The sequence below is a fragment of the Pholcus phalangioides genome, unplaced genomic scaffold (assembly GCF_987345545.1).
Source record: "Pholcus phalangioides strain wild (caught in Gottingen) unplaced genomic scaffold, Ppha-v1.0 ptg000007l_1, whole genome shotgun sequence".
Classification (NCBI taxonomy): Eukaryota; Metazoa; Arthropoda; class Arachnida; order Araneae; family Pholcidae; genus Pholcus; species Pholcus phalangioides.
In genome coordinates this window covers 23,239,037-23,265,768 of record NW_028301600.1, presented here as the reverse complement: position 1 = coordinate 23,265,768, position 26,732 = coordinate 23,239,037, and the positions used below count along the sequence as shown (strand labels likewise).

The 26,732-nt window shown below is 36.6% G+C and overlaps 1 protein-coding gene across 2 annotated transcripts; it reads right to left on the bottom strand.

Annotated features, from left to right (window-relative positions):
- Positions 1 to 211: 211 nt before the first annotated feature.
- Positions 212 to 26,196, bottom strand: LOC149085077 (paired mesoderm homeobox protein 2-like). Of its 2 annotated transcripts, none has more exons than XM_089232861.1 (3): positions 25,597 to 26,196; positions 12,973 to 13,148; positions 212 to 918 (listed from the first exon to the last, which is right to left on the bottom strand). In XM_089232861.1, exons 1-3 carry the CDS (start codon positions 25,757 to 25,759, stop codon positions 526 to 528), a joined length of 732 nt encoding a protein of 243 aa, XP_089088987.1. In that variant the 5' UTR covers positions 25,760 to 26,196; the 3' UTR covers positions 212 to 525. The 2 variants fall into 2 exon arrangements, with proteins under 2 accessions (XP_089088987.1, XP_089088988.1); XM_089232862.1 differs by having other exon boundaries at positions 276 to 918; positions 12,973 to 13,145; positions 25,597 to 26,177.
- Between the last annotated feature and the right edge of the window lie 536 nt (positions 26,197 to 26,732).

The window sequence follows — 26,732 nt, the reverse complement described above, 5'->3', positions numbered from 1 at the left end:
GGGGGGGGGGGCCTGACCATTACTGTAGAAAATTCGAAAGGGTGACAAATTTAAGCAATTTATGTTCAGGAACATTAAATATTAGAATGGGAGAAGAGCGGCTAAATTTGAATAGCCAGCATGCGGTGGAGCCATAAATCCGTCTGTTGTTATAGCACGTAATCTCCAGATAATGACCCGGTTAAAACCACAAAAAAAAGACAAATACCATTGAAAAACAATTAATTTATTGTTTAAATTAACTTGTAGATTCATATTTTAAAGAAACCAAAATGTTATAAATATGAAAGTTTTGGCAAAACGTAATCATATTTAAGGTCAGAAATAATCTGCATTCACACTTAAATTAGAAACAATTCCAGAAAAAAAAATCACGATAATAATAGATTTTTTTCAAAAATATGTACTTGCGGGTGTGTTTTAGATGGTTTAGGACGTTTTTGAATCACCTATTTTTGTCGTGTGAGAGAGATTTGTTGTCCTTTTTTTGAGATCTACGGATGATATTTCGTTCGAAACGTGGCTTCACGGTCCCCCGTGGAACGCGTGTGTCGGTATACCGTAATCCTGACTTCGAAAACGAAAGTTTGTCATCCCATACTGAACGTGATGCGGTACGTGAGCCTGTACCGAGAAATTTGGCAGGACGGACGGCACGTTGTTGATGCTGTTAGCAGAGGATGAGACGGCACACGGTGCTGTAAAGTTCGTCGAAGACACGCTACAAGGCGAGATTGATCCGTAGATAGGATTCGTGGCTTTCCACGGCGAGAGTTGTGTATGGTGGTGCGTAACTGTTGGACGAGGAATCACTGGTTGCTCGATGTTCGTTGCCGCTGTTATGCGATGTTGATTTCTTTGAGATAAAATGGTGCGCTCATTGCGTCTGAACTTTGCTCGACGATTCTGAAACCATACCTTGAACGAAAAACAAATTATTATTGTCGTTATCACAAAAATACGCTCAAAAATCACGAGGGTCGCTCTGCAAGTTTTTAGCAGCAATCAATTAGCTGACAGCATAAGAACTATCAAGGTCAATATCCATGCAAGGATATGTTTTGTGGAAATCTGGAAACTTTCGTCTGGAAGAGTTGAAAAAAAAAATTAGATCACGTTGTGTACGAATCATAGCTTTCTATGATTTCAAGCAGGAAAAATTATGAAAAATTAGGTGAAAACTTTTTGATGACATTGTATTTTCCAGGTAACACGGATGTCAACGGGAATGATGGAGTCTGGAAGTTCAGACACATACAAGAAGATCTGCTAAAGCATCAATGTCAGCAAAACATCCAACTTTGACTACGTTCATTAATAAAAACCTAAATATGACCTAACAAGAAATTCAGCAGAGACTATGGGAATACAAAATGTGTGAAAACTATTCGGCACCAATTTCTTAGAGTAAGCAAAATTGCAAATCTTTTGGTGCCACTTTTGCTGACAGAAGAATCACAGAAAGTGGCTCACTAGGACTGTTGCTATTTAATATGGCGGGGGAAATTCGACAGGGGAGTTCAAAATCTGTTTCTAGATATATATAGCCAAAGGTGATTCAACTCACAAACTCCTAAAAAAATTACCAGATTTCAGAATGCTGTAAAATAAACGGTTGCAATTTTTTGCGGAATTCCGGAGCAATGGCTGTATATTCACTCGAGGAACAAATAATGCCAACGGAAAAAGTCAGGCTTAAGTGAACTGTTTTTTTGCATTGTGACAGCGTCAGGCATCACATTGCCAAATATCACTTGTTACCCAAGCTGCCATACATTCAAGATCTGAGCCTATGTAACCCTTTTTCTCTTTCGAGTCAAAAAGATCTTTATGGCAAGCGATTTTCAGAAGAAAAAGCAGAGGTTAATGTATAATTAATGACATTTTAACCACTTTTCAGTCGAGGAGCTTCAGAATTATTTGAGGAATCGGTATGATAGAAAGAAAAAGTGCACTGATGCTAGAGGGGGCAGCTCTGTATCTGTTAAAATCAGTTTGCTGCTAAAAACCCGTGGAATGACATAAGTACATGCTAATAATAAGACAAAAAAATTAATGTTTAAAACATTTGATCATATAGTGTTTACGCAAACATATTAACACATTAACTACAAACGATTAAGTAAAAACTGCTTTCTTCTACACTATCTTTGAGGTTAAAAAAATGTTATTCTATACATGTCACATGTTTCCATCCTATGTAAGCAGGTAATTGAAGCACTAACGGAATGTTACAGGAATGACGGTCATCGCTTTAGCCTAATGATGGGCGGACGTTTAGCAGACATTTTCTAAATGAAGCGAGTGTAAAAAAAAAGGAAAGAGGCGGGGTTTCTCATGTTTCTCCCCCAGCGTTTCCTGTTTAAAGCGAAGCAAATTTCTCGCCGCGTCAACACGTCGTTGGTAGCTGTGGTATGTTACAGTTCAAGGCAGTGTAGGGTCGTGTGTCACACCGAAACAAAACTCTGCGTGGAAGCATTGCCATCACGAAAGGCACCATATGTCACGCAATATCGTTTGTAGAACGTTACATTCTAAGTTTTCTAGAGCAGTGTTTCTCAACCCTCCAGGCCGCGGCTCGGTACCGGGACCTGATATCAGCCAAACCAGACCGTGAGTGATTCACTGTTTCATATCGCTCCCTTTGTTGCTCATTAGTCATGTGTATGACCAGGCGTTCCACTCACAAAAAAGAAATCAACCGGGCCACGATCTTCTAAAGGTTGGGAACCACTGTTATAGAGAACTATCACTCTCATGATCTTGATACCGTCAAGAGAGGTGATCCTACTAGTATTTGAAATGTGATTTGAGATCGTGATGGTGCGTACAGGCCGTCTTGTACCCGAACTCAAATGGGTAAGGCCATAACTATAAGTTTTGCCGTCCGTGGGAAACATGATTTTGCCGCCCCACAACCTTAAAATTCGATAATTTTATAGTGATGTTCTTTGTTCTCACCTAAAACTGTCACCCCCCCCCTAAATTTTTCCACCCGTGGTAATTGCCCCCCCCCCCCCAACCAAGTTTCGGCCCTGTGAATAGATATAATCGATCGAATTAGTCTGAACAAGAGATCTATGGATACTATCAATATTTCTTCGCGTAATATAATTTCAAGATGTGACATTCGACTTTTCGAAGTTTCAGCCAGTTAGATCAGGTACCTGGTTTTTAAATGTATTTTACATCAAAAATGTTTTACAAAATATAAATAAATACATTTTGCCATTCTCGGTATAAATTCTATGAATTTAATTCGATTCAGTTATACCAGCCCTTTACCGATTCTTGAAGGATACTGGGAGGTTCGTGAAAATAACCTATTTTTGCTTTCTGAAATGGACTCGTCCAAACTTTCACCTCTCACCTAATCCCCCGTCCTTCCTTCCATTCAGTTCCTATTCATGCCGGCCACAGCGTTGCTGTTCATTTTTTCGTTTCAAGGTACCCTGTGGAGACAAATTGTAAACTGAAATCACCCTTCTTTATACAGCATTTTTCTTTTATGTAAAGGAGTAGGCACCCAACTCTTTTTTTCTTCATGAAAGTCATGTATATATGCTCACGAGTTAATTTTGTCCCTGTACGCGTATACGGGTCCAGCTGAAGGTCCGGTTAGTTATTTATTCGTGAGCGGCGATATATCGCCCTTTCTCTTCAAGATATTCTCGCCAACTTTGCCAATTATTTTTTCCTTTTCTCGATTTTTTTTATTTTGTAGAAGTGAACTATTAATATATGAATTTTTAATTCAAAAGACAACTTCAAAAATTAGAAAAGACAAGTGCTTCCACGTATAAACTTTCGTGTATCTCGATATGAAAACAAATAAGCTTTACCAAAAAAAATTCAGGCCCCATTCCAATTTTACGTTAGCATCAGGAGGGGGGAGGGGGGTGTATTCGTTGATTTTTGATTACGAGAAGGGCGACAGTACGAAGCTTGTAAAAACATGAAATTGGGTTCAGGCTGGTGTCATTTTTTTGAGTGGAGTGTCTGTGCTATGCCGACTTTTGACAAAGACAGAGGAGTACAAATATTGGCAAAATTCTGCCGACAAAAGAGGAATCTAATTTATTTTTGGTTCTGTCAGAGAAATTACGAATAACTGACGTTCTCCCCAGGGCCGCAACGAGATGCTTGGTCACCTGGGGCAAGTGCGCATTTTGGCACCCCTTTGTAATGTTGAAGGTAAGGTTTGAGAATGAAATTTGCGCCCCCTCTGATCCAGCGCGCGGGGCACGAGATCCGTCTGCTCCCCCCTAGTTACGGCTCTGGTTCGCCTCCTCCATTAGAAAACAAAAAGTGAAGATGTAACGAAATATTTTCGCACACTTGTTGCTGGTGATACGTTGAAACTTACAGGCGTACTAGGAACATGATCGCAACGTATTGGAGGTGAGGGGATAAACTTAATTTTTCCGCTTTCAAAGTTGCAAAAAGTGCTTATGCACAGTATATCTCCTTGAAAAACTTCACCCTGCTACTGTGCCTCTAGTTCCAGCCATATTGAACTTCCTCCAACTCTTCTTGTGATTGGGGGGGGGGGGGTTGATATGGAAGGGCATTATGTTTACCCATGCATACAAAAGCGACATGATATTCACAAATATACGGCTAACCCTTCAATCGTAATTCAACTTCCCTCCTCCCAACTGTGACCCTCTTGCATTTTCAGTGTATCTCCGTCATAGGCGTCTGCAGAATTTTCTCGAGGGGGGTAGGGGTTCAAAATTTTTTCCTTCTGGGGGGGAGGTTTCGTTTTTTCCTGCAAAATAACACTATAATCTTGGTTTGAGGAGAGGGATTAGAACCTCAATGTCCCCCCCCCCCCCACGTACGCCAATGATCTTTGTCCACGCTTATGCTTGCGATAAAAAGTAATCAGAGAGGGAATCCCCTTGTTATTGGTTAACATAGCATATAAAAGGTATTTAGTTTCGATATAGCATTTTTTTTACCGAAATAATTTTTTTCCAATTTTTGGTTGACTTGGAGGAGGGGATACGGACCCTCTATGCACCTCCCTGCTTACGCCTCTGCTTATGACGATATATTATCCACTATCCTATCTCCTTATAGCTATGATATACGTGTACTTGTGGTCTCTTGTTCGTGACTATATACTCGATGTCGGAACTTTCAATTGGAGAATCGGAATCACCTGAATCCTCAAACAAAATACGACGAATTTCTTCATACACGAGACTTTCTTTAGGCATTTTCCAAATCGAAAGTGATGCTTCAAATCGATAATTGACAACTTAAACATAGAAATGATAAATATTTAAAATTCTCAAGAGTAAGGAAAAAGGTCAATCTATTCACGTTTGGATAGAAATGGAATGCGAGTTTTGAAGAAAAATATCTATTAGTAAAACCAACGTTGATCTTTGGATAAGATCGTATCTGTGGGGAAGAAAAGGGGCTGGCCATTTTCTGAATGCACTACCTAGAAGCGATAGAAAACTCGATTTGGGAGCCATACGAAAACTTTACAATCAATTTTGTTGTATGTATTCACGTACTAATCCGGTGCCAGTGTACTTTATTTGGAACACTCCCATAAAAACAGCCCACTTATAAGGTATTATCTGCTTCGTAAGAAAACGAGAGGTAAAATCACTATGTGGAAGTGTCCCTTTTGCGAAAATGAGTTTTTCAAACTTGACAATGAAAGGACATAAATCCCCTGAACAAATTACAGCCGTGCCTTTTTTGCTCACGTTGACTGTCTTCTTATCAATAATCCTAACCCCAGTTGGTAGTAACCGCAGATGTTTATCAAAACGCTAGATCCGTAGAAAATGAGGAAGTCTCATGGTCGGATACTACTACAATCGGGCAACAATCAGAGGCGTATTTACTGGTTTGCCTCCCTTCTTCCATTCTATTCTAATATTCTTGACCACTTATTCCTAGAATTCACCACCCTGGGAAATACCCGTCTTGGACTCCCGCTCCTGTGAAAACGCCTGTGTCTGTAAATCAGTAAATCACGCTTTGGGCCACTCGCATGCTGGCATACTGCTTCGGTCATTCACGTGCTCACACAATCTCTACGTTCCCCCCCCCTTTTGGTCACTCACATGATAGCATACGCTCTATGCCACGATTTTGATCGCTCACTGACCTGGCATAGTCGCTCTTTAGGTTACGTTTTGGTCATCCCCATGCTTGCACCCGATCAAGATCACGATTTTGATCGCTCATTAACCAGGTCCCTCGCTCTGTAGTTCTTTGCATGGTCATTAACACGCTTGCAACAATTCTAGGTCACGCTTTTGATCGCTCACCGACCTGGGGTCACTCGCTTTCTCTTTTGGTCATCCACGTACTTGCACACGCTCTAAGTCAGGGTTTCACAATTCCCAGGCACCAGGTCACTATGACGAATATAGAAATTTGGCATTGGTGCCTAAAATATTATATGTTTGATTGCTAAATTGAAGTGTTAGGATAACAAAGTTTTTGGTAGTTATGTCAGTGTGTCTACCAACATGGAGAAGGGTTGCTGAGTCCTAGATAAGCTGAAAAAAAGCATTATTTTCAAAATAAAGCCATTATTTTAAAAAAAATGCTTGGCTCCTATGAAATTTGGTTGGTGCTTAAATTATTTTTTGATTTGTCAATCCCTGCTCTAGGTCACTCACTCCCTAGGCAGAAACTGATTTATGATTTTGCCACTCTTTTCACATTCTACTAATTTTCTCGGCCACTCATTCCTCAAACCTGCCGCCCTTTGCTATAGCTCGCTAGGCTCCCCCTGTAACAATGTGTTCCCCCCCCCACATTCTTTATTTAGGTGGTTTTTTTAATCATTGCACGGCCATTTTATGCACGAAAATGGGCATAATTGAGCCTGTGCAGTCTGGTGCCAAATCCTAAAGGCAGCCGTCCCAGAAGGAAGTCAAATCGTATTGCTACAGGTTTGTGTACTAACCTCTCAACTAACAATCAAAAACCTTAGTAATACGCTAAAGAAATAAAACAACACTTGCAAAATTGTGCACAAAATGAAATATACTACTTAGTATTATACTACTATCACGGGCTCAGTTCATGTGCATGTTTATGTCCCTTTGCAACATGCCCTTATGTTTTTTTACACAAAAAAACGTACCGTAATGTTTTTGCTTTTTACAAATTTTTCTTCATTGCTTTTACAGTTCTAGTAAATAATATCGGTCGGCGATTAGTCATGTTTATCCAAACATAGAGGGGTTTCTTTGTGTGAACTGAAAATATGCGTATTGATGACCAGGGCCGCAACTAGGGGGGGGGGGGTACAGGCGGACATGGTGCCCCGGAGGAGTGGCCGTTAATTTTTGCGGCTTGATTTTCCAACTCCCAGAATCACAACAAAGTGCTTTTATACATTTTTGTCACTAAAATTGCCACCCCTTCAAATTTTCCGTCCGGGGCAGTTGTCCCTCCCTAACGCATGATCCAAATATATAACCATTAGAGAAAGTAACAGAACTTGCGAAGCATATGGCCGTTAGGAAGGTTGTGAACGTTCTCAAGGTTGTGAACGTTCTCAAGGTTGTGAACGTTCTCAAGGTTGTGAACGTTTTCAAGCAGGACCGTTCCCAGTTTCATAGTAAAAATTCATTTCAGCTTATGTAGAGAATCTTTTCATGTTTTTCACTCGATACGAGGGGCATCATCCCCATAACAATAATTGTTACAATAGTACATTAAAATTCATTTTCACTTCTAAAAATCTTACTAGGAGTAAAATACTTCTCCGAATTTTGGGTAAAGGAAAGTTCTTTTCATGAGAGTATCGCCATAATTGTAATAAAAAAGAATAAAACATTTTCTGAAAATTTCAGAAGATGGAGGCTTTCAGAAGTTCAGTACGGATAACATTACACAAATGACACCGAACTTTCGGAAATCTAGCAATGTTCCAATTAATAAATTGCCGGGATTTTGTTCAGATAGAACACCTGTTATGACAGGCTCAATAAATTGTGTTGGTATGCAACTAATAAAACAAAATTATTTGATGCTGCGTGTCCTTTTTTTTGCACATAAGCTGGCTCTAATTGTAAGTCAAGTTCCAGGAAAACGCAACAATCGCAAAAGTACAAGATACCATAAATTCTAAATATCTAAACAATATAATCTATTATAAGCAATAAAATTTAACACATCTTGATAATTTTAAAATTATTTTCCCAAAATTATTTCGCCAACGTCGTGGGTAACAACATGATAGTGTAACCTCTCGTTTTGTTGTATTGTTGCAAACAACAGTCAGCTTTATCGAAGTGGAGCTTCCGGAATCCAACTGATGGGGCGTATACGCTTGCCTTTCTCGTTCCCGCCTCTGACGACAGCTGTCAATCAACCCTCCCTGCCCTTTCACAAAAATGTCTTATATACCCATACCCCCCATCTCGGCCGGCTACGAGCGGTTTGGCTGTTTGCATGTAGAGCCGTCTACGGCCGGATTGGTTTTTATAGAGTTAAAATTCGATAATTTTATAGTGATGTTCTTTGTTCTCACCTAAAACTGTCACCCCCCCCCCTAAATTTTTCCACCCGTGGTAATTGCCCCCCCCCCCAACCAAGTTTCGGCCCTGTGAATAGATATAATCGATCGAATTAGTCTGAACAAGAGATCTATGGATACTATCAATATTTCTTCGCGTAATATAATTTCAAGATGTGACATTCGACTTTTCGAAGTTTCAGCCAGTTAGATCAGGTACCTGGTTTTTAAATGTATTTTACATCAAAAATGTTTTACAAAATATAAATAAATACATTTTGCCATTCTCGGTATAAATTCTATGAATTTAATTCGATTCAGTTATACCAGCGTTTCTCAAACTATGGTCCGCGATGATATTAAAGGTGGTCCTCAGGCAGATTTGATAATTCTTCTACAGCGATGCCTCGGTCTTCGTCGATAATTCGTCCAGAAACAATCGGCGGAATAAGAAACCGACGAAAACCGAGGCAACCATTTCCATATGAAGCAATGCAAATCCAATTAATTCATATATATTAACACATATTATAGGGTATAAATATAGTGTTTAATACTATAAACAATATAGTTAATGTAAAATAAATATAAAAGACTAATGTGAAAAATTAATGAACATTTAACATGGCATTTGCATTTTTATACCTTTCTGAAGACTCTTCTTCGCGTATGGAAGATGGCAATGAGGGGAAAGAGAGGTGCAAACATATCAGTCACCTCGTTGGGCATTTTGCCTGTTGTGGCCTTGCATTTGTATTTGTATTTATTGTTTGGGAGGGGAATCTCCCTCCATAAGGACCTTAGGTATCAAGGCAATATCTGAGATCACTTCCCTTCTTGGTCTTTTGGTACTAGGACCAGCTTCAGAGTCAGTGGACCCATGTCACACACGAAAGCTGTCCCCAGAGGTATGTTTCTGCCTACTCTTTAAGATTTGCCTAAAATGGGGCAAGACATTTATCATTAAACAAGTTGCAGACACGGCCTGCAACAGCTTTGTCTGGGTCAGACCCGTAGCCAGAAATTTCGTTCGGGTGGAACCACTTTCATTTATGGGGGGGGGGGGAACCAAAGTGATAGAATAATAGATTTGTCCATCTTTTTCCCTCTTTTCGGTCATTTTCTCACATTTCGGGGGGGGGGGGCAGACCCCCAAGTCCCCCCTCTCGCTACGGCCTTGGTCTGGGTGATTTTTCTCCATAAACCCCTGTCATGGCCCCCACAAGGGGTGGGCTGACAAGGCTCCAGTCCTGGGACCCGGGATGATTTTCATCATTTTTTTGTTTTTTTACGCTATAAATTCATCATAAAGGGGCCCGTAAAAGGTCCCAGCCTAGGGGCCCCTGCTTCAGGATGTGGGGGCCATGACCCCTGTACCTTTACTGTTCGACATCTTCAATTGCTTGCGATCTCTGTTTTGTTAGTACATTCACACCTTTCGCTACATTAGCCTTCTTTATTGCTTGCTTTTTCGCCACAATGGAACTTATCGTGGATGGCGACATCCTGCGGCCGATTTCAGCAATCTTAATGCCGCTCTCGTATTTTTCAATGATTTCCTTCTTCAACTCGATCGTGTTCCTGGCCTTCTTCATCGAAGGGTTGCTGGCCCTGGAAACTTTCTTTGGTCCCATGGAATTGTCTGGCTAGACGCGCGGGTAATCGTCACACAACGAGAAACAAGTCCGAGGTCAATCGACGAAATCTGAGGCAACCGATGAAAACCGAAATCAATTTTTTCGCGGATAAAATCGACGAAAACTGAAACCGACGATAACCGAAGTTACGAAACCCGAGGTATTACTGTAACTAAATGAAAAATGTTCTTTTTAATTTTAGCAATATTCTGTCAATAAATTTCATTTACTTTAGTAATATTCTTATGGGTTCAAATAGAAGTTACTTTCACACTGAGGGTAACCATATCTATTTCAGGAAAATACTGTTTATCGCAATAGTAAATATGTAGAGTAAATTGTGGCTAAAACAAAAATGCAATTTACGACAAATTTGCTGATTATTGATAAAATAGCCGAAGGATGGGGGAAATAAAGAGTTGCAGCGGATATTTTAGTGATCGTTGGGTTCAGAAGGGTTGAGAAACGCGGAGTTACCAATTTAAGGTGTTTTTGAGATCATGGAAGGACATGAATGGAGAAGTCTCTCTTACACATAGTATAGTGCACATGTTTACTATCCTCATGGCAATTACTTGACTCTAATTTCTTAGTATGGAAATTGAAACCATAATGCAAATAAATTCATAGTTTACATAGACCATGAACGTTTCCGCAGTTGGTATATAGAGAATGTTTCAGTCGTATAATATACTTCCGTTGAAGAAATAGCAGAAGAAAATGATGTAATTATAGTATTTAAGGTCCTACATGTTATGCGTTTATGTGCAATCACGAAACTCCTTTATCTTATCAGAGCTTTCAAGAGAAATAGAATACTAATAGTGCCTTTTTTTTCTTTGCCCGTGGTGATATATTTCTCAGAAGAAAGTTGCACTGCATCTGATTGATGTCAGTTCACTGCGTAATGAGGGAGTGTGTGGCGACATGGAGAAGACCAACCAAGGAACTCGTACCATCATCTTTTGAGGTTCCTCTTCTGCTCACATAGCAATTAGGCACTAATTGACTCCATATCAGATGTAGAACGAAGAAGCGTCAAGTCCTGCACCTGACACACTTTCAGCGGAAGACTCCGTTGCGATGTATCAGCGTCCATAGCATCAGGTGATGACAATCCGTCTTGAGCGCACCAGATGGATTCGTCACGGAACTCTACCAGACACGTTGGCAAGAGTGCCGGTGCAAATAGCTTTTCAACTGAACTTGATAGTATCTTGATGAGAGAGGAAAACCCTTCCTTAAAGTCACTGGAAACTCTCCAATTTTGAGTTGATCCCTCGGCTGATAGTTTTCTACATCCGAAAATGCATCCCTCGATATTTCTCGTTCCAAAGTTGAATTGTTCAGTTTTCAATTCGGGCCAATGATATATATATATAATGTTCATACGGTGATGGCGATGTTCAAACATTCAAAGAACGCGCTATTTTTGCATTATAAACGCGAAATTAATTACCGAGACATTTTTCTTGTCTGTAGGCTTACACGAATCACTTGATGAGCTGTTAATGTACACTTTGTGCCGTATTTTATATAGGCTATAATTCCAAAATTTACATCAGAAGTCTCTTATTTACCATCGATGTTACCTGGAAATACAGTGATACCTCGGCTTACGAATTTTTTGGCTAGCGAAAGCTTTTTTCGTGATCTTTCTGCCTCGTATAACGAATACGGATTTGGCTAACGAACATTTTTATTGATGTGAATGCACGCACTAACATAAAACAGCAGCGTCGTGAACTAAATTTTCATGCTAATCATCATCAGAATTGCTATCAATATAGAGTCCAATTAACTTATATCCACCTCGGAAGCTTTTTCTAGATGTACTTACTTTCCTTTCCTGAAATTTTTCGAACCATTTCATGTAAACTGAAAGATTCAGCAAATAGAAAATACAAATACAAACTGAACAGTCTGGACATTGGCAAAGCTTACCTTTTCCATCTGCATGTGTCATACACAGGAAGGAGCTGACCAAACCCAAATGGATGGGGGGGGGGGCACCTACGAAGTTGACTGGGTTGTGTCAGCACCATTACTAAAGCTGGTGTAGGTTGCATACATTAATGTAAAATACGTGTGCATTAGTGTAATATTGTGTATAACGAGTGTAATATATTGTGTATAACGAGTGTAATATATTGTGTATAACGAGTGTAATATATTGTGTATAACGAGTGTAATATATTGTGTATAACGAGTGTAATATATTGTGTATAATAGTGTAAAAACATGTTCAGTTTCTCTCATCTTCCTGTAGATTCTCATTTATTCAATTTTGAAGCTGTTCATTTTAGACACCAGTTCAGTGTTTGTCTTTTTTTATAGCGTTTCTTGGAATCATCTTCGTTAGCTGTGGTATCATTGTACACTGATTTAAAACCTTTAAGATACGTGGATGATATGTGGACACAGAGTTATCTAACCAATCATTACACCAGGTCCGTCTCAATGCGTTCTGGAGCACAGGGATCACAAAAAAATTTGAGCTTAAATTGTATCTACTATGGAGGTGACAAAAGGAATGGAATGTTTGCACTTGCAATGTACAGAAAACTTTAAAATACGTACACAAAAACATACAATGAATGGATAGAAATTTTTTGTTCATTTTGGCACTCTCATTCGAACCCGGCTCCTTTAACCAACACCACCTATAGAATATAAGTGGTATTCTATAGGTGATGTTACTTTAACCCACCGGTTAAGACGGCACACATAGTTTAGAAACATTCTGAAAGTATTTTGATGTATTTTAAAAACCGTTGATGAACACAAATAGTTTCTAGCACAATCGGGTTTATAATACGATAATTATACCTGAACTCTGGCTTCGCTTAAATTGACTTTGCGAGCTAATTCTTCCCGGACGAACGCATCAGGATAATGTGTCCGCTCGAAAATTTTCTCTAATGCGTTCAGTTGTTGAGCGGTAAAAGTGGTGCGATTCCTTCTGGGTTTTTTCTTCTCATTTTCTCCATCTTCTGTAACTTCTTCTGAAAAAGAAAACAAGGCCTTTTGAAGCAAAATTAGATTTTAGACTATAATCCAATTAACTTTTGAAATTATACAGAGTGCAACGCATGGGTATACTCCAAGCATCTTGGTAAACGAGGGGTTACATTGCCACCTTAAGGTTTGCCACCATCCAGTGAAGTGTTTTGCCCGGTAGTCCATGTTGTTGTCAAGATGATCCTAGTTGCCGCAGATATTTTGATGTCTACGAGGGGAAAAACTTTAATGAATTGTTTAACTTAAGAAGTAATTTCAGTTTCCTTGCACTAGTTTCACATCTCAGCCGAAACCTTTAAATTTGGTATCACAGCGGCCAGCCTTAACAAGTTCAGGGCCATATATTGAACTTCAAAAAAAGTCCGGTAAATTACAAAGGATATCAGGAATACTCTTTTCAGAAATTATGCCTACTAAATGCAATAGCGCCTACATGAATGACGTAATGAAGCCTAGATTGAATATACAGAGGAAGAGAAGCAGGCAAAGTTACTGATCAACAAAAAAAAGAATGTAACCTCAGTACGTTTATATAAAAGAATTGAAATGAATTTCCAATCAAAAAAGAACATCAAAAGCCTACATTTTTACAAAAATTACTTGATATTTAAATATCCGGATTTTTGGTGAAATATTTTTCAGCTTTGCATGTTGAAATTCAGTTTTAATATCACTACCACACATTAGACTAATAATAACTTTTTTAGAAAAGCAAAACACTGTATGCGATAAATTGATGTTAACCCTCAGTGGTCCCGTGTACGTATATTTGAATATACATGGTAAAAAAAAAACATTATACCTATTTCTTTTCTCAATTTTTTTTGGTATATTAAAAAGTAAATCTTATAATGCCATTTCAGTTCAAAATACGGCTATGTAAATACAATACTTCTTTTTACCTTAAAAGACTTGATTCCTCATTGGTGTCCTTTTTTGGGAGCTGTTCACGTGTTCAAAGACATCGCCCAAAATCACGGGATTGGAAATAAAATTCCAGGTAAAAACTATTCAACTTTGCTATATGAGCAAGATTTTATCTTAAAATCAAGGAAACTGTATATTTTATGCTTAATTAACCATTTTAGCCAATAAAAAATTCACTCTAATTAATTAAATTGGTGTGACGATGTATTGTTTCAATTAAAAACTTGCCAACAGCACCCATTTACATTTTATTTTCTAAAAAAAAATCAATACGTTTCTGTAGGGGTGAACTATAAATTGTTAATAATTGTCAATTTTTTGAAAATAATGGAGTATAATATCGCGAACAGATTATGAACAGGCTATTTATTATAAATTTCATAATAGAAGTCAATAAGATATTGGATTTTCATTGGAAACTTCAGGTCCTCTTAAAATAAAAATCGGTTAGTCACAGTGAATAATGAAAAATGAGTTTTCCTCTTATAAACAAATTTGATTTATGTAAAAAATTGCTTTACTCATAAACGGAATTTTTCCACTATCAGCTCAAACAAAACAATTTATTACCACGATAAGACGAAACCGGCATCAACCAAAGTGAGTTACTTTGTGAAATTCACGCCATAAAAGTGACTCTCTCTAGTGGTATATCTTATTATTAAGGTAAAAGAGAACACTATCGAAATGGGCTTTAAAATTGCCATTTTTGATTCGAGTTTAGACGAGAGAGCAAAAAAAAAAGTTTTTTTTTGTTGTTTTTTCTCTTTTTTTTGCGGATTCTGTGGAAGCCATGATTCGGATTTATTAAAAGCGTCGGCTTCGTTTCATTTTGTGAGTCCGGGTAAAGGAATGAGGCTTTACAAGGGACGGGGCCATACGAGTCGTAAGTAAGAAAGTAAGGGTGCATCACACACGCAAAAAAAAAAAAAGAAGAAGAAAATATCAGTGCTATCTTGCGAAAATGATGCTGTGAGTGGAAACAGAAGCACTTCTCAGTGTGTATGTATACGGATGGGGCATCAGGCGTTGTCAAGTCGGCTCCTGTGAGCAGGAAAATGTTACTGGTCTTTGCCGCCGACAGTTCCAAAGACGTTACGTTAGCCAACATCAACAAAGCGGCGACAGCGTCCGTCGTTTCCGCTGTCATATTACTCTTGTCTCGACTCTATGGGCCGAGTTGTTGGCAAACAGAAAAGAAAAATTGCTCTTTTTTTTTTTTTTTTCGCCGGCACACGAACAGAATCGACTATAGATTGTCATTTCAAGTCTATGAAAGAAACTTTCGCGCACACTCTCCGTCTTAGACTTTGAGGTATCCGACTACCTTCCTTGTCACTTTTCTATAAAATGGTACTGGAGTGAACTTTAATAACATTTTTTGTGATAGAAAGTGTCTCAAAATGGTGGAAACCAGGGGAGGCTTAAGCGAGGATACCCTCGCTTCCCTGGCTACGGTAGTGATTACACTATAAAAGTTATAGAGAACTCCTTTTATAAAACTTTTATTGTGTAATACCAAGGACTGGTCCGATTAATTGATCAATTATTAATCGCAGTTTAAAATTTTAGTTGAGTTAATCGATTCGTTCAATCCAATCAAAATTCGATTAAAATTTTTTATATTGCAGGTTAAAGTACAAATTTTATTTATTTGACTAAACCGATTAAATGCTTTAATTATGTTCCTATACAAAATATTTCAGATAAGTGACCGAATTTAAAAATATTTGAATCAAAATTTTGATCAAATTTTTCGACATGACAAGTCGATTCAACGAAAACTAGTGATGATTTCTAAAATTACTGATTAAAAAAAGACAAGATATAAGTTATAAGAATGCTTGTATTGTATAAAAGAAATTCCAGGATATGACAAGCATGTTCAGCATATATATCGCTCCTTTTACTGTATGCTCCATTTTCTTCCGAAAATTTGAATTTTCTTCCTTGTAATCTTCATCTCCACAAATAACCAGTCTTTCGATGAATCTTGCATTGACAAGTGGAGAGGACGTTTCTATATGCATCTTTGTTGCTGTTCTAAATAAATTTTAAAGTTGTGTAATTATATCCATCGCATGCATGCAATGACTGCATGGCAATGGAAGGAAACATGTGAAATTAATACATCCTAAACTGACATTTGCATATTTCTTTGCATTATGCGTTAGGTAAAAGGCCATTTGCTACCAAGAAAATGACCAAGTCATATCTATGATTGGGTAGGGTACGAAATAAAGTCTCATATATTGTAATTAGTTAGCGTTCGTTCCTTTTCTTATTGTAAAGTTTCAACACAATATATTCTCGCATCACGTACACTTTGATTCGCTTGAAATATGATGTGTGCACTACTTTCTCAATATTACTGTTTCAAAAATTCGTATACTGCTATAGCGAAAAACATGCATTGGTTACTCTAGTCAGGAGTGTCTCAACTTGCGAGTAACCCAAATTACAAGCAAAATATAGGCCTACTTTCTAAAAATGTTGAATAGAAACTTGAATGCAGATACAGTGAAAACGCGATATAACGATACCCTGTGGACCAAAAAGAAATATCGTTGCAGAGGGATTATCGTTATATCGAGAGGAGACATTATCATTACGTGTCATCAAATTTATGCTGCTGTTGGCATATTTTCTAAATCGGCGTTGTTAGTACCAGCAGAAAATGCGTTTTTATGCATTTATTCGACGCGAAAAATTGTAATTGATTGGTTTATTAATTAAGTTCAGTCAGATGCATTACTCCTGTAAAGTTGCTTACCGCATTACACTTCTGTGTCTTTCAAGAGTGTGGTGGTAGTAATAACTTACTTAGCGCTTTCAGTGATCCTGTGGTGCGAATTACCGATGTTATTAGACTCTTTCAGAAGAACGAAAATAAATGACGGAAGTTAAAATTCAAAACGAATTTGAGAAAAATATCGTTATAGCGGTTTTTCAAAAATATCCTAAAAATATCGTAATTGAGGGATTTAAAAGATATAGATGTCGTTGCATCGAAAGGAATTTATCATTGGGATAGAGACAATTCCAAACAAGATAACAAGATTTGAAAAATATCGTTGTAGAGGGATTTATCGTTATATCGGGTATCGTTGTAGTGATGTTTCACTATATTTGCCTTACAAGCATGAAACGTATGAGGGATAGATATTCGACACACGGAAGCACGGGTATTTCGAATAAGTTGAAACCGACATCGATTATCATGACCTGCTGTATTGCAGGATTATGAGAATCGATGTCCATATTATAACATCGATTATCATATCCTATATTCATCTTATGTGGGAAACTGCTTTTTACACTGCGTGAAATACACATTGATTTTTACACGGGTATTAATATTTTGAAGATGTGGAACGGATTAAAGAAATCTCTATTATCTTTAAATGAGAAAATTGCTTCAAGGAATGGATTTTGCATTTTACGGGTAATTTTCAGGAGCAGATCAAACTCGTAATTCGAGATACAACAGTATTATAATTGGTGTGTTTTTAAAATATATTCCTCTTCTTCAGTTTTATTATTGCTCATATAGTTAATGATCAACAAAACAAACAAAATCCAACAACTTTTTATATATTCTTATCCTGAAATAAGTTTATCAGAGCTATCGAAAATTTTGTGACAAACTTAATGCGTCCCAAAATACGTCAAAAGAATTCAAGTTTCCGTAAAATGAAATCAGTTCGTTCTATCAATAAAATTGTTACAAAAGAAGTAATTTTTAACGCTCTCATCGACATTGACGAGATATCTCACCTCCTTAAAAGCCTCTTATTTCAGTAATGACAAGCCCAAAAGTTTATCTTTCAAAGAAACACTTTTCTCTACGCTCCTTACTTTGAACCTGCAGAAAATCGGAAGAAAGCCAGCTTTATTGAAAAAGATATATTTTACAGGGGATTGGGATTTCTGCTAAGCCGATGAAAGGGTTAATATATAATAAATTAAAGAAAATATGAGCGTTCCGGTAATAATGTCGCTATATACAGTATAATGCGATGTATTGAAGTCCGTTATGTAGAAACTCTACTGTATCTTAAACACGAAACAGAGGTCACTTATTCTTTAAGGTTGTACAGTCATGGGCGGAGATACGGGGGGGAGGGAGGCAGCGTCAAAGGTGGAGTCGACTGATCTAATGTATATATGTATATATGAACTGACATCATCATCATCATCATCGTGGGCCCCCCCCCCCAGAACTTTCAAGTCTATCTCCGCCTGTGTACAGTATACAAATGAGATTTGCTAAAACGAGTTGTCCTTGTCTATGTATTTTTCTGTCACTTTTTTCGGTATTTGAGTTCAACAATGCCTGGAAAGCAAAAAATTCCTCGATTTTTGAAAAAAAAAGAGAAATTTAATATTTCTGCCATGTCTACAAGAGAGAGTGCGATAGCTATGTATTCATTATAAATTTTTTCATGTTATAAAATAACCATTTATAACATCCTGATTTTATCCCAGCACGTAATGATTCTTAGTTAGAAAATGCAACTAAAATAATGTGTAACTTCAATCGATCAATTTTTTTTTGTCAACCTGAGTTTAAAAAAATCTGTTGGAATTTAAAAATTATAATTTTTTTGATTCAAAATGATTTTTTAAAGTCGATTAAACCTCAATGTGTGAAATAAGGTTTCAACTTGATTATAAAATTTTTAATCAACGCACACTGAGCTTTTGATCGCATTATATATAGGCAGGGCCGGACTTAGGCAGGTGCGAAGGGTGCTATCGCACCGGGCCGCTAAATTTTTGGGGTCGCAAAAGGGGATAAAAATGTTTTTATTACATTTTGACTTCAACTTCTTAGCAAAGCAATAGCTTAAAATTCAGTCCAAGATAGAGAACCTCTAAGGTTTTATGAGATAATCGGTTTTCTAGCCCGGACAGCCCCAAATTTTCGAGTGCCTTCACTTGCAATTTTTTCACTGGAAAGCGGACACTTTTGTCCATATTTATTGCCAAATGGAATTTTTATATGACTACGAAGGAGTTTTACTGTCATTCTCTGGCACCAGAGTATACATGGACACCCTGGGGTATTGATAAACCTCTGTTCAGAGGGGCCGCAATTTTTTTTCGCACATGGCCGCAAAATACTTAAGCCCGTCCCTGTATATAGGCCAGGGGTTCTCAAACTCTTTCCACATGCTGGGCCCTCTTTCCCTAAGCAACGTTTATCAGTGACTCCCATATAGCAGTTTAACAAAGAATTCATTACATCAACAATGCAGGATGAGCGTTTTATTTTAAGACGTAGAGATCATAAAAACTACATTCAAAGCTCGGCTTCATAACATAGCACCTTCATTACGGGAAATGCTGAGTGGAGAAGTTCACAACTCTTTCTATATAGTTGATTGGATGATGATGGGCAAACTACGGCCAGCGGGCCAGATGCGACTTTATAGAAGTTGTATCCAGCCCACCGCAGATTTCAAAATAATGGTGTAAAAATGTTTTTTTTTTAAAAATCCATCTATGGGGGGTGTTCCTGTTTTGCATATGGGAAATATAGTTATGAGAATTTGAATAGAAATTGATTTAAAAACTCTTGCATATGCAAAAAATGAAGCACATGTGCAATAAATATGGATAAAGTTATTAAAATGTGCTTATTTATTTTTTCGCAGTTGTAAAGGATAAATCATTGTCTCCCATTTTCAATAAAACCGTGGCAGTCTTCAAATTATATAACACATTCCCTACTTCATTTCTAAACATAAAAATTACAATTATGAATCACTGTCCAAATATGTCCGGCCCGCCAAAATTGTTTCTTTTTGTTTTTTGGCCCACTCCTGAAAAAGTTTGCCTATCATTGGTTCAGAAAACAACAGCTATATAGGTAGTAGTAAAACAACAATGATCATTAATTTGAATTCCAACTTTCTACCAACTTAACTCAATTTAGTGATTATGATTTCGAATAACTATATATCTTTCAGTACAGATTTTTTCTCAATCAATTGCTCGTACCACTTTTAGGACTGAGATGAGAGTTTCAAATATTTCGTGACAAGCCTGGCCTTCTCATGGTGGGAACTGCCGTAACAAACCAGTTGCCAATCGGTATCCAAATTATCGCTTAAAATGTAATTTTACACCCAAAATATCTCTCGTTATCACTGTCTGAATGAAGAATGACTGATTCGAACTTGCGAATCTCCCAATTACGGTAGATTTGATTTTATAAAGATTTTACATTTATGCTGGATGATGCTCATTACTTAGTTATAGTAGCAATGATGATTCATTCAGCATATTTCGCATTCCTTAACAGATTAATTGACGAAGTTTACTTCAAAAAAGGACTTTTGATAACCAGAGGTTGATTTATGGTTTTTTTGCCACATTTCTCCCATTCTAGTCAAATTTTCTTGACTACTCTTTCCTCGTATTCGCTACCCTGTGATATAACCCTCTTGGCTTCCCCCACTCCTGCAAGTACAGCTGTGTCTCTAAGTCACTCTTTTGATCACTCACTGATCACAAATTTTGCAACCCTTCTCCCATTCTACTAATTTTTTTGGCCACTCCATCTGATATGAAACTTTAAGAATATCTGAAATTTCCATATCAGATCTCAAAAATAATCTAATTGGTGTATAAATGCTTGATATTTTTTTAAATCTAATAAGTTATAGGCTCACTTAAGTACAGTTAACAGATGCCATAATTTCGCTTAGAGTATATAGTTTCTATCTTTTTTTCATTTTTTTCCATGAGTGTATCCTGTGAATTTCAGTGTTGAAAGTAGGAAAAACTCTTATACACAGAATTCCCAATTTATAACTGAATATTTTAATAAATAAAAAAAAAAACTAAACTGCTGAATATTTTCAACCAACATATATCGTACAGGTAAAAGCAAATCAATGTCTTCATTTGATGAGATTTGAACTCAATCAAACTTCTTACCTCTGAATTCCCAAGATATTAGATCAAAACCGTTATACATAGATAAAGAAGAAAATGCACAGAACAAGTTTTTCTTGTAAGTTTTTTATTGAATTAAAAAAAATTGAGACTTGACCTCTATTGTTTTCAAAGTATACCTAATTTCTCTTTTAATTTTAAGCTATGTTGTGGGTATTTTTGAAATTCCATCTTTGAAAAATCTGGGACGTTTGGAGGCAGAAAGTTCATCTACGTGGTTTTGACAGCTTCATAGAAAAATAATAATATTGCACACACACACACACACATAGTCAAGTGCCTATAAAAACCTTTTGATCATTTATCAAGCTCTCTGTATTCAAAATACACCAATTACGACAAAAGCAAGGCTGAGCATCTCAGTAGGAGTACACTTTCACGCAATTTTTATTTTATTTGGTAAAACACACATTATATATAACAACTTTTGATTGGTGAACTACCAATTCATAGGTATTCTGAAATTCACTTACAAAGTAAAATAAAAGTAATTGAATGATTAATAAGAATAGTGCTTTCAAAAGCAGTAATTGTTATTGCTTTGATAGATTTAACCTGATGATATGAAATTTATCCACTTAAATCTTCGATTTTTTTTACATTTTTCGGCACCAAAATATTATTTTTTCAATTAATTCAAAAGCCTGAAATTTCTATCACATGAAGAATGACTGGAGAAGAAGTTTTTTTACGATTACGATAAAATGTAGTCTGATACGGGACGAAAAAACAATGTGGCAACAGATAAAAGTATTGACTAATAAAGTTAGAAAACTAATTATTTTTTAATTTGTTGTATCCTCATTTAATGTTTAATATTAATTCCAAGTTGGCGACCGTAGAAGGTAATATACAGTCAACGCTCGTTTTCGCTCGGAACCCGTGCGGACGTGAAAAATAGTTCGTAAATGGGAAAGACATTTAAAGGAATTGTTTGGAGCCAGAAGATTATATATAGTTCGTTAAAACGTGCTGTTCGTAAATTGGAGGTTTGTAAAACCGTGCGTCAACTGTATTACATAAATTCACAACCCTAATAGAAGAGAACTCCCTGCGGCATCGTATTTATTATTTACAATCATAGTATGGTGAAACCTGCTCGAAACGGAACGTCAATAGACTGAAATAATATTCCGTCTTAGACAGATTTCCGTTTCATGAAGGTGCAAATCAAAACACTTATCATTGAATAGACTTTATTTTGATTCCGTTTAAGACAGGTTTCCGTTTCAGTCTCATACAGTGTCCGTCTTAGACAGGTTTCACTGTATATCTACAGTATTCAAATTTATCTTCTGACAAAAACTCATGCATTCATGCAATGATTCTAGAATGACTAGGACATAGAAATGTTATATCACGATACATCCGATTCAAATTTTCATTCAAAGTTTGAAATTGACTTGATTCATTCTATGAAACCGATTAGATGTTTCCTAAATCATTGATCATTTTTGTCGCACCATGGTCACATTTCTGCACACGAGAGCCAATTAGACCGGGACATAAAATTTATTGCCGAGCCGAATGGCAGCCATTTTACATAATCATCGAGAGGTTGGTGCGCTAACCACTCGGTGTGGGATTCCCTGCGGTATCAATCTTTTTCTGTGGTCATGCCATCGTTTCCGTTGTACCCTCGCGTCAAGAACGTTTCTGACAAGGAAATTGTGAAACAAATTATGTTTCTGTGCATAACGTTTTAGTTAAGCGGACATGTATAAGAATATTTGAATGAATATTTTGATCAGATTTTTCGGCATGGGGGAAAGCAAGTTGATTCAACGAAAGCCGGGGATGATTTCAATTCCAAATCGAGTCTGATGGGAGTTTTAGAAGACAAGGTCAAAATTTATTGTCTCCACTGCGAATAGCAGTTTTTGTTTTCGGGAAGCATCCATCAGCTTTCCCCCCAGTACCACCAAAGAGTAAAACTTGCGGTGCGAAAGCTAAAAAACCTGAAATTCGGGGTTTTTAACCAATCAGAGACGACGCGGGTTTCCAGAATCGGAAACACGCGTGCACTATAATCGCACCCTTAGGAAGGTCTTAATTTCTGACTCTGATTCCTACATTCGTTTACATCTAGCGAATAATACAATTGAATAGTCGACGTTAGATACACCAATAATTACGGCTAATAACGGCAATAGCCGTGTTCTTTTTGGAATTTTTGGCATATCTAACGTCGATTATTCAATTGTATTATCAAACCCAAAAGGTAATTCATTTCTATCTAGCGAGTAGGTCCGGGAAATAAATAAAATATATTTCTATATCATCAATTAATATTATATCAATGCTACGTTTGTTATAAATGGTTACCGTATGAAAATTGAAAATATTCGATTAAAATTCATCGGATTAATCGAATAAAAAATTTTGGTCGACCGTTTAGAAATTTATTCGATTTCTGGCCCTGCTTTTACGCATGGACTTCATAGTTATTCATAATTTACCGAAGCCGGGGAAAAACTGCACTTAAGGCAAGGCCGTAACTAGAGGGGGACGGGGGGAGGCAACTGCCCAGGGCGTCAACATTTAGGGGGCGGCAGTTTTAGGTAGAAGCAAAGAGAACCATTACAAAATTATCGAATTTTAAAGTTGTGGGGGCGGCAAACATCCTAATTGCGACCCTGCTTAAGGGGGGTTGATACCTTCAACATGATGAAAAACTATGCTCTAATACTAATAGAAATATCATTAAAAATACTATTTAACCATCGATTTATTTCAAAATTCGTACACATATTTTTGATTGTATGTGCTATCCTATGCTGGTATAAAGTTTTACACATCTTGGATACATAATTTTTGTAAATTTAAAAAAAAAATGCTTTAAAAACAGCTTGCGCATGATAAAATACCATGACCCATGACATAAATATAATTTAATAAAAATCGATTCAAACAACGGAAACTGTTGAGTTCCTGAAATGAAGCAAGAGGTTGAGATTTCATTTATTTAAAATTACTATCAGAAATATGGGTAAAAAATTTGATATAAATCAATGGTTATATAAATAGTATTTTTAATGATATTTCTATTGGAGCATAGTTTTTCACCATGTTAAAGGTATCAATTCCCCTTAAAATGCAGCAAATTTACAACTCATATAAAACGAAAAGCCATCAGAAGAATCGATGTATAGTGTTAAAGAAACTGCTCTCGATCAAGAAATGAAACAATTACTATATCATATAAAACCATACCTGTTTAGTAAGCCAACTGAATCAAGATGTATGAGCTATACCCAAAGAAATTCATGTAAAATCTATTGTTCTAGTACAGCATTTTAGTTTTTACACCAGTTATTATTGTTGATATTTTAAACATTATCTGTATCCTCTTTGCTCTGTATTTCTAACACATTTAAATAGTTTTAAATGGTTTTATTTTTAGGACATTTGTTTTTTCATTTCCAATTAAACAGTGGAATTTTTAGTTTTGATTGTTGTACCTAAATTTTGAACTGATTGCTATGAACGTTACAAACTGAATAAAAATATTCTAAAATTTTTAATAAATGATGATTAATTAATTAATAATTTAAATTTAATAAAACTTTTTTTCTCATCTAGTTTTCCTTTCAAATATCATTCATGTTATCATTTTTATGGAATTTTTTTTTGAAAAAGTTAAATACAGTAATAGAGTTTTGGCATATCATGGGCTAATGATTCAATTTTAAGTTAAGACCTGAGGTACACACTTGTGTACTCAACTCAAATGGTCCTAGAAAAGATATCGACTCATATCAATTAATTAATCAGTTAATTCATTAATTTTCTTTTCCTTTTATGGGACATTTTGACATACAATAAACACAAATCAATTAAAATAAATCTTTTAATCGTCAGTTTTGGCTCAGGTGTGAAAAAGATAGGAGGGAATTGAAAACAAATACAGAGAAACCTCGGTACAGCGATACTCTGTGGACCAAAAGAAAATATCATTGTAGAGGGATTATCGTTATATCTAGAGGTAGCATTATCATCAGGAGCTGCCAAATTTATGCTGTTGTTCGGATCTCCTCTGAATTGGCATTGCCAATACCACCATAATATGCATTTTTTAGCACTTATTCGGCAGCAAAAAATTCTAATTGATTAGTTGATGAATAAAATTCAGTTGGTTGTTTCACCCTGTGGAGTAGCTTCCTTCACAACCCTCTTAGGTACCACACAGAAAACAGATTCACGGTGAGTTACATTAACACTTTCAGAGGATAGATAGTGCAAAATATACCCATATTATTAATCATCCTCGAAAAAACAAAAACTGGCGAGGAATTTAAAATATATTGAAGGTGATTTTGAGTGAAATATAAAAAATATCGTTATAGGAGTTTCAAAATCTCAAAAAATATCGCTATAGAGGGATTTATCATAGTAAAGGATATCATTGCATCGGAGGAGTTAAACATTGGACTATAAACAACTCCAAACAAGATTCGAAAAAAATATCGTTGTAGAGGAATTTATCGTTATATCGAGTATCGTTGAAGTGAGGCTTCATTTTCACAAATTATGACTTACCTTCAGTCTTATCCTCCTCTTCCGGATCAATTAACTTCTCGGACGAATTCGAAAGATCCCCAACTTGTAAAACACAACAACCATTTCTCGGTAAATCCAAGAGATGACTGACTGTAAACCTTTTCGTATTTGTCCCATATCTTGTCGATCCAAAGTCCACCATGATTAAAAAAAATTATCCGACAATGCTATTTATCAAGGATGGATGATAATTGTAGGATATTGACCAATGAGGTATGAATTTTCTATTATCAGGAAGTCAGTCTCTGAATCAAATTTCATTCAATAACTACACCGGCATTTTAATAATGAGAGATAATATCGTTTAGGTCTTAAAAAATATATATATTATAAAGTTTCTTTACGTTTCCAGCTAACACGAAACAGATAACTATGTTGTAAGAGTCCCTCGAGATCTTAAAAAGATCATTCACTCAACAAGCAATCTTCTTCTTACTCCCTCATTATTGGAAGGCGCGAAACTAATTTGTGTGTTCTTCTTATCCACACCTTCTAAAAAACTCAGATGATCGTTCAAAGAAGAGAGAGAGAGGAGGTGGATTTTTCCGTCAAAACCTTGAGTTTTCTCAAGAAAGTGATGACAGGTCCGGTCATCATCAGCAGCAGCCATCCGCGGCATCCTTCGACTCCGCCTCCTCCTTCATTTGCTCGAGATGGGAGGGGCGATAGGTTCGAAGGGCCCCCTGCCAACAACCAGTAGCGAACCACCATTTCATTGCAACATTCACGCCTCATTTTTATTTTTCATCACTGCTCAACATGCTATTAATTAATTTAGTGTTTAACAATGGGAGATAAAAATAATACAACAATACCCCGAAGTTACGCGATAGGCGGGATCGGAGGTAACCGCAGAAGTCGGACTACGATTTTGCTTGCTACGTGTAAAATATTAATTAATTGGAAATAAAATTTAATGAAAAAACGTTTTTCCTTCTTAAAGGTTGTAATGACTTTTGAAGTCGAATTTTCGAAAATGACTTCAAAAAATATTTCATTCGCAAATAAAATACTAAAAAATTTTTGTGTCAATCGATTAATATGTTCTTTTTCAAAATAAAACAAAGAAGTAATGAATTATATAGTGTGAATGTATACAAGAAAAAACACTTTGA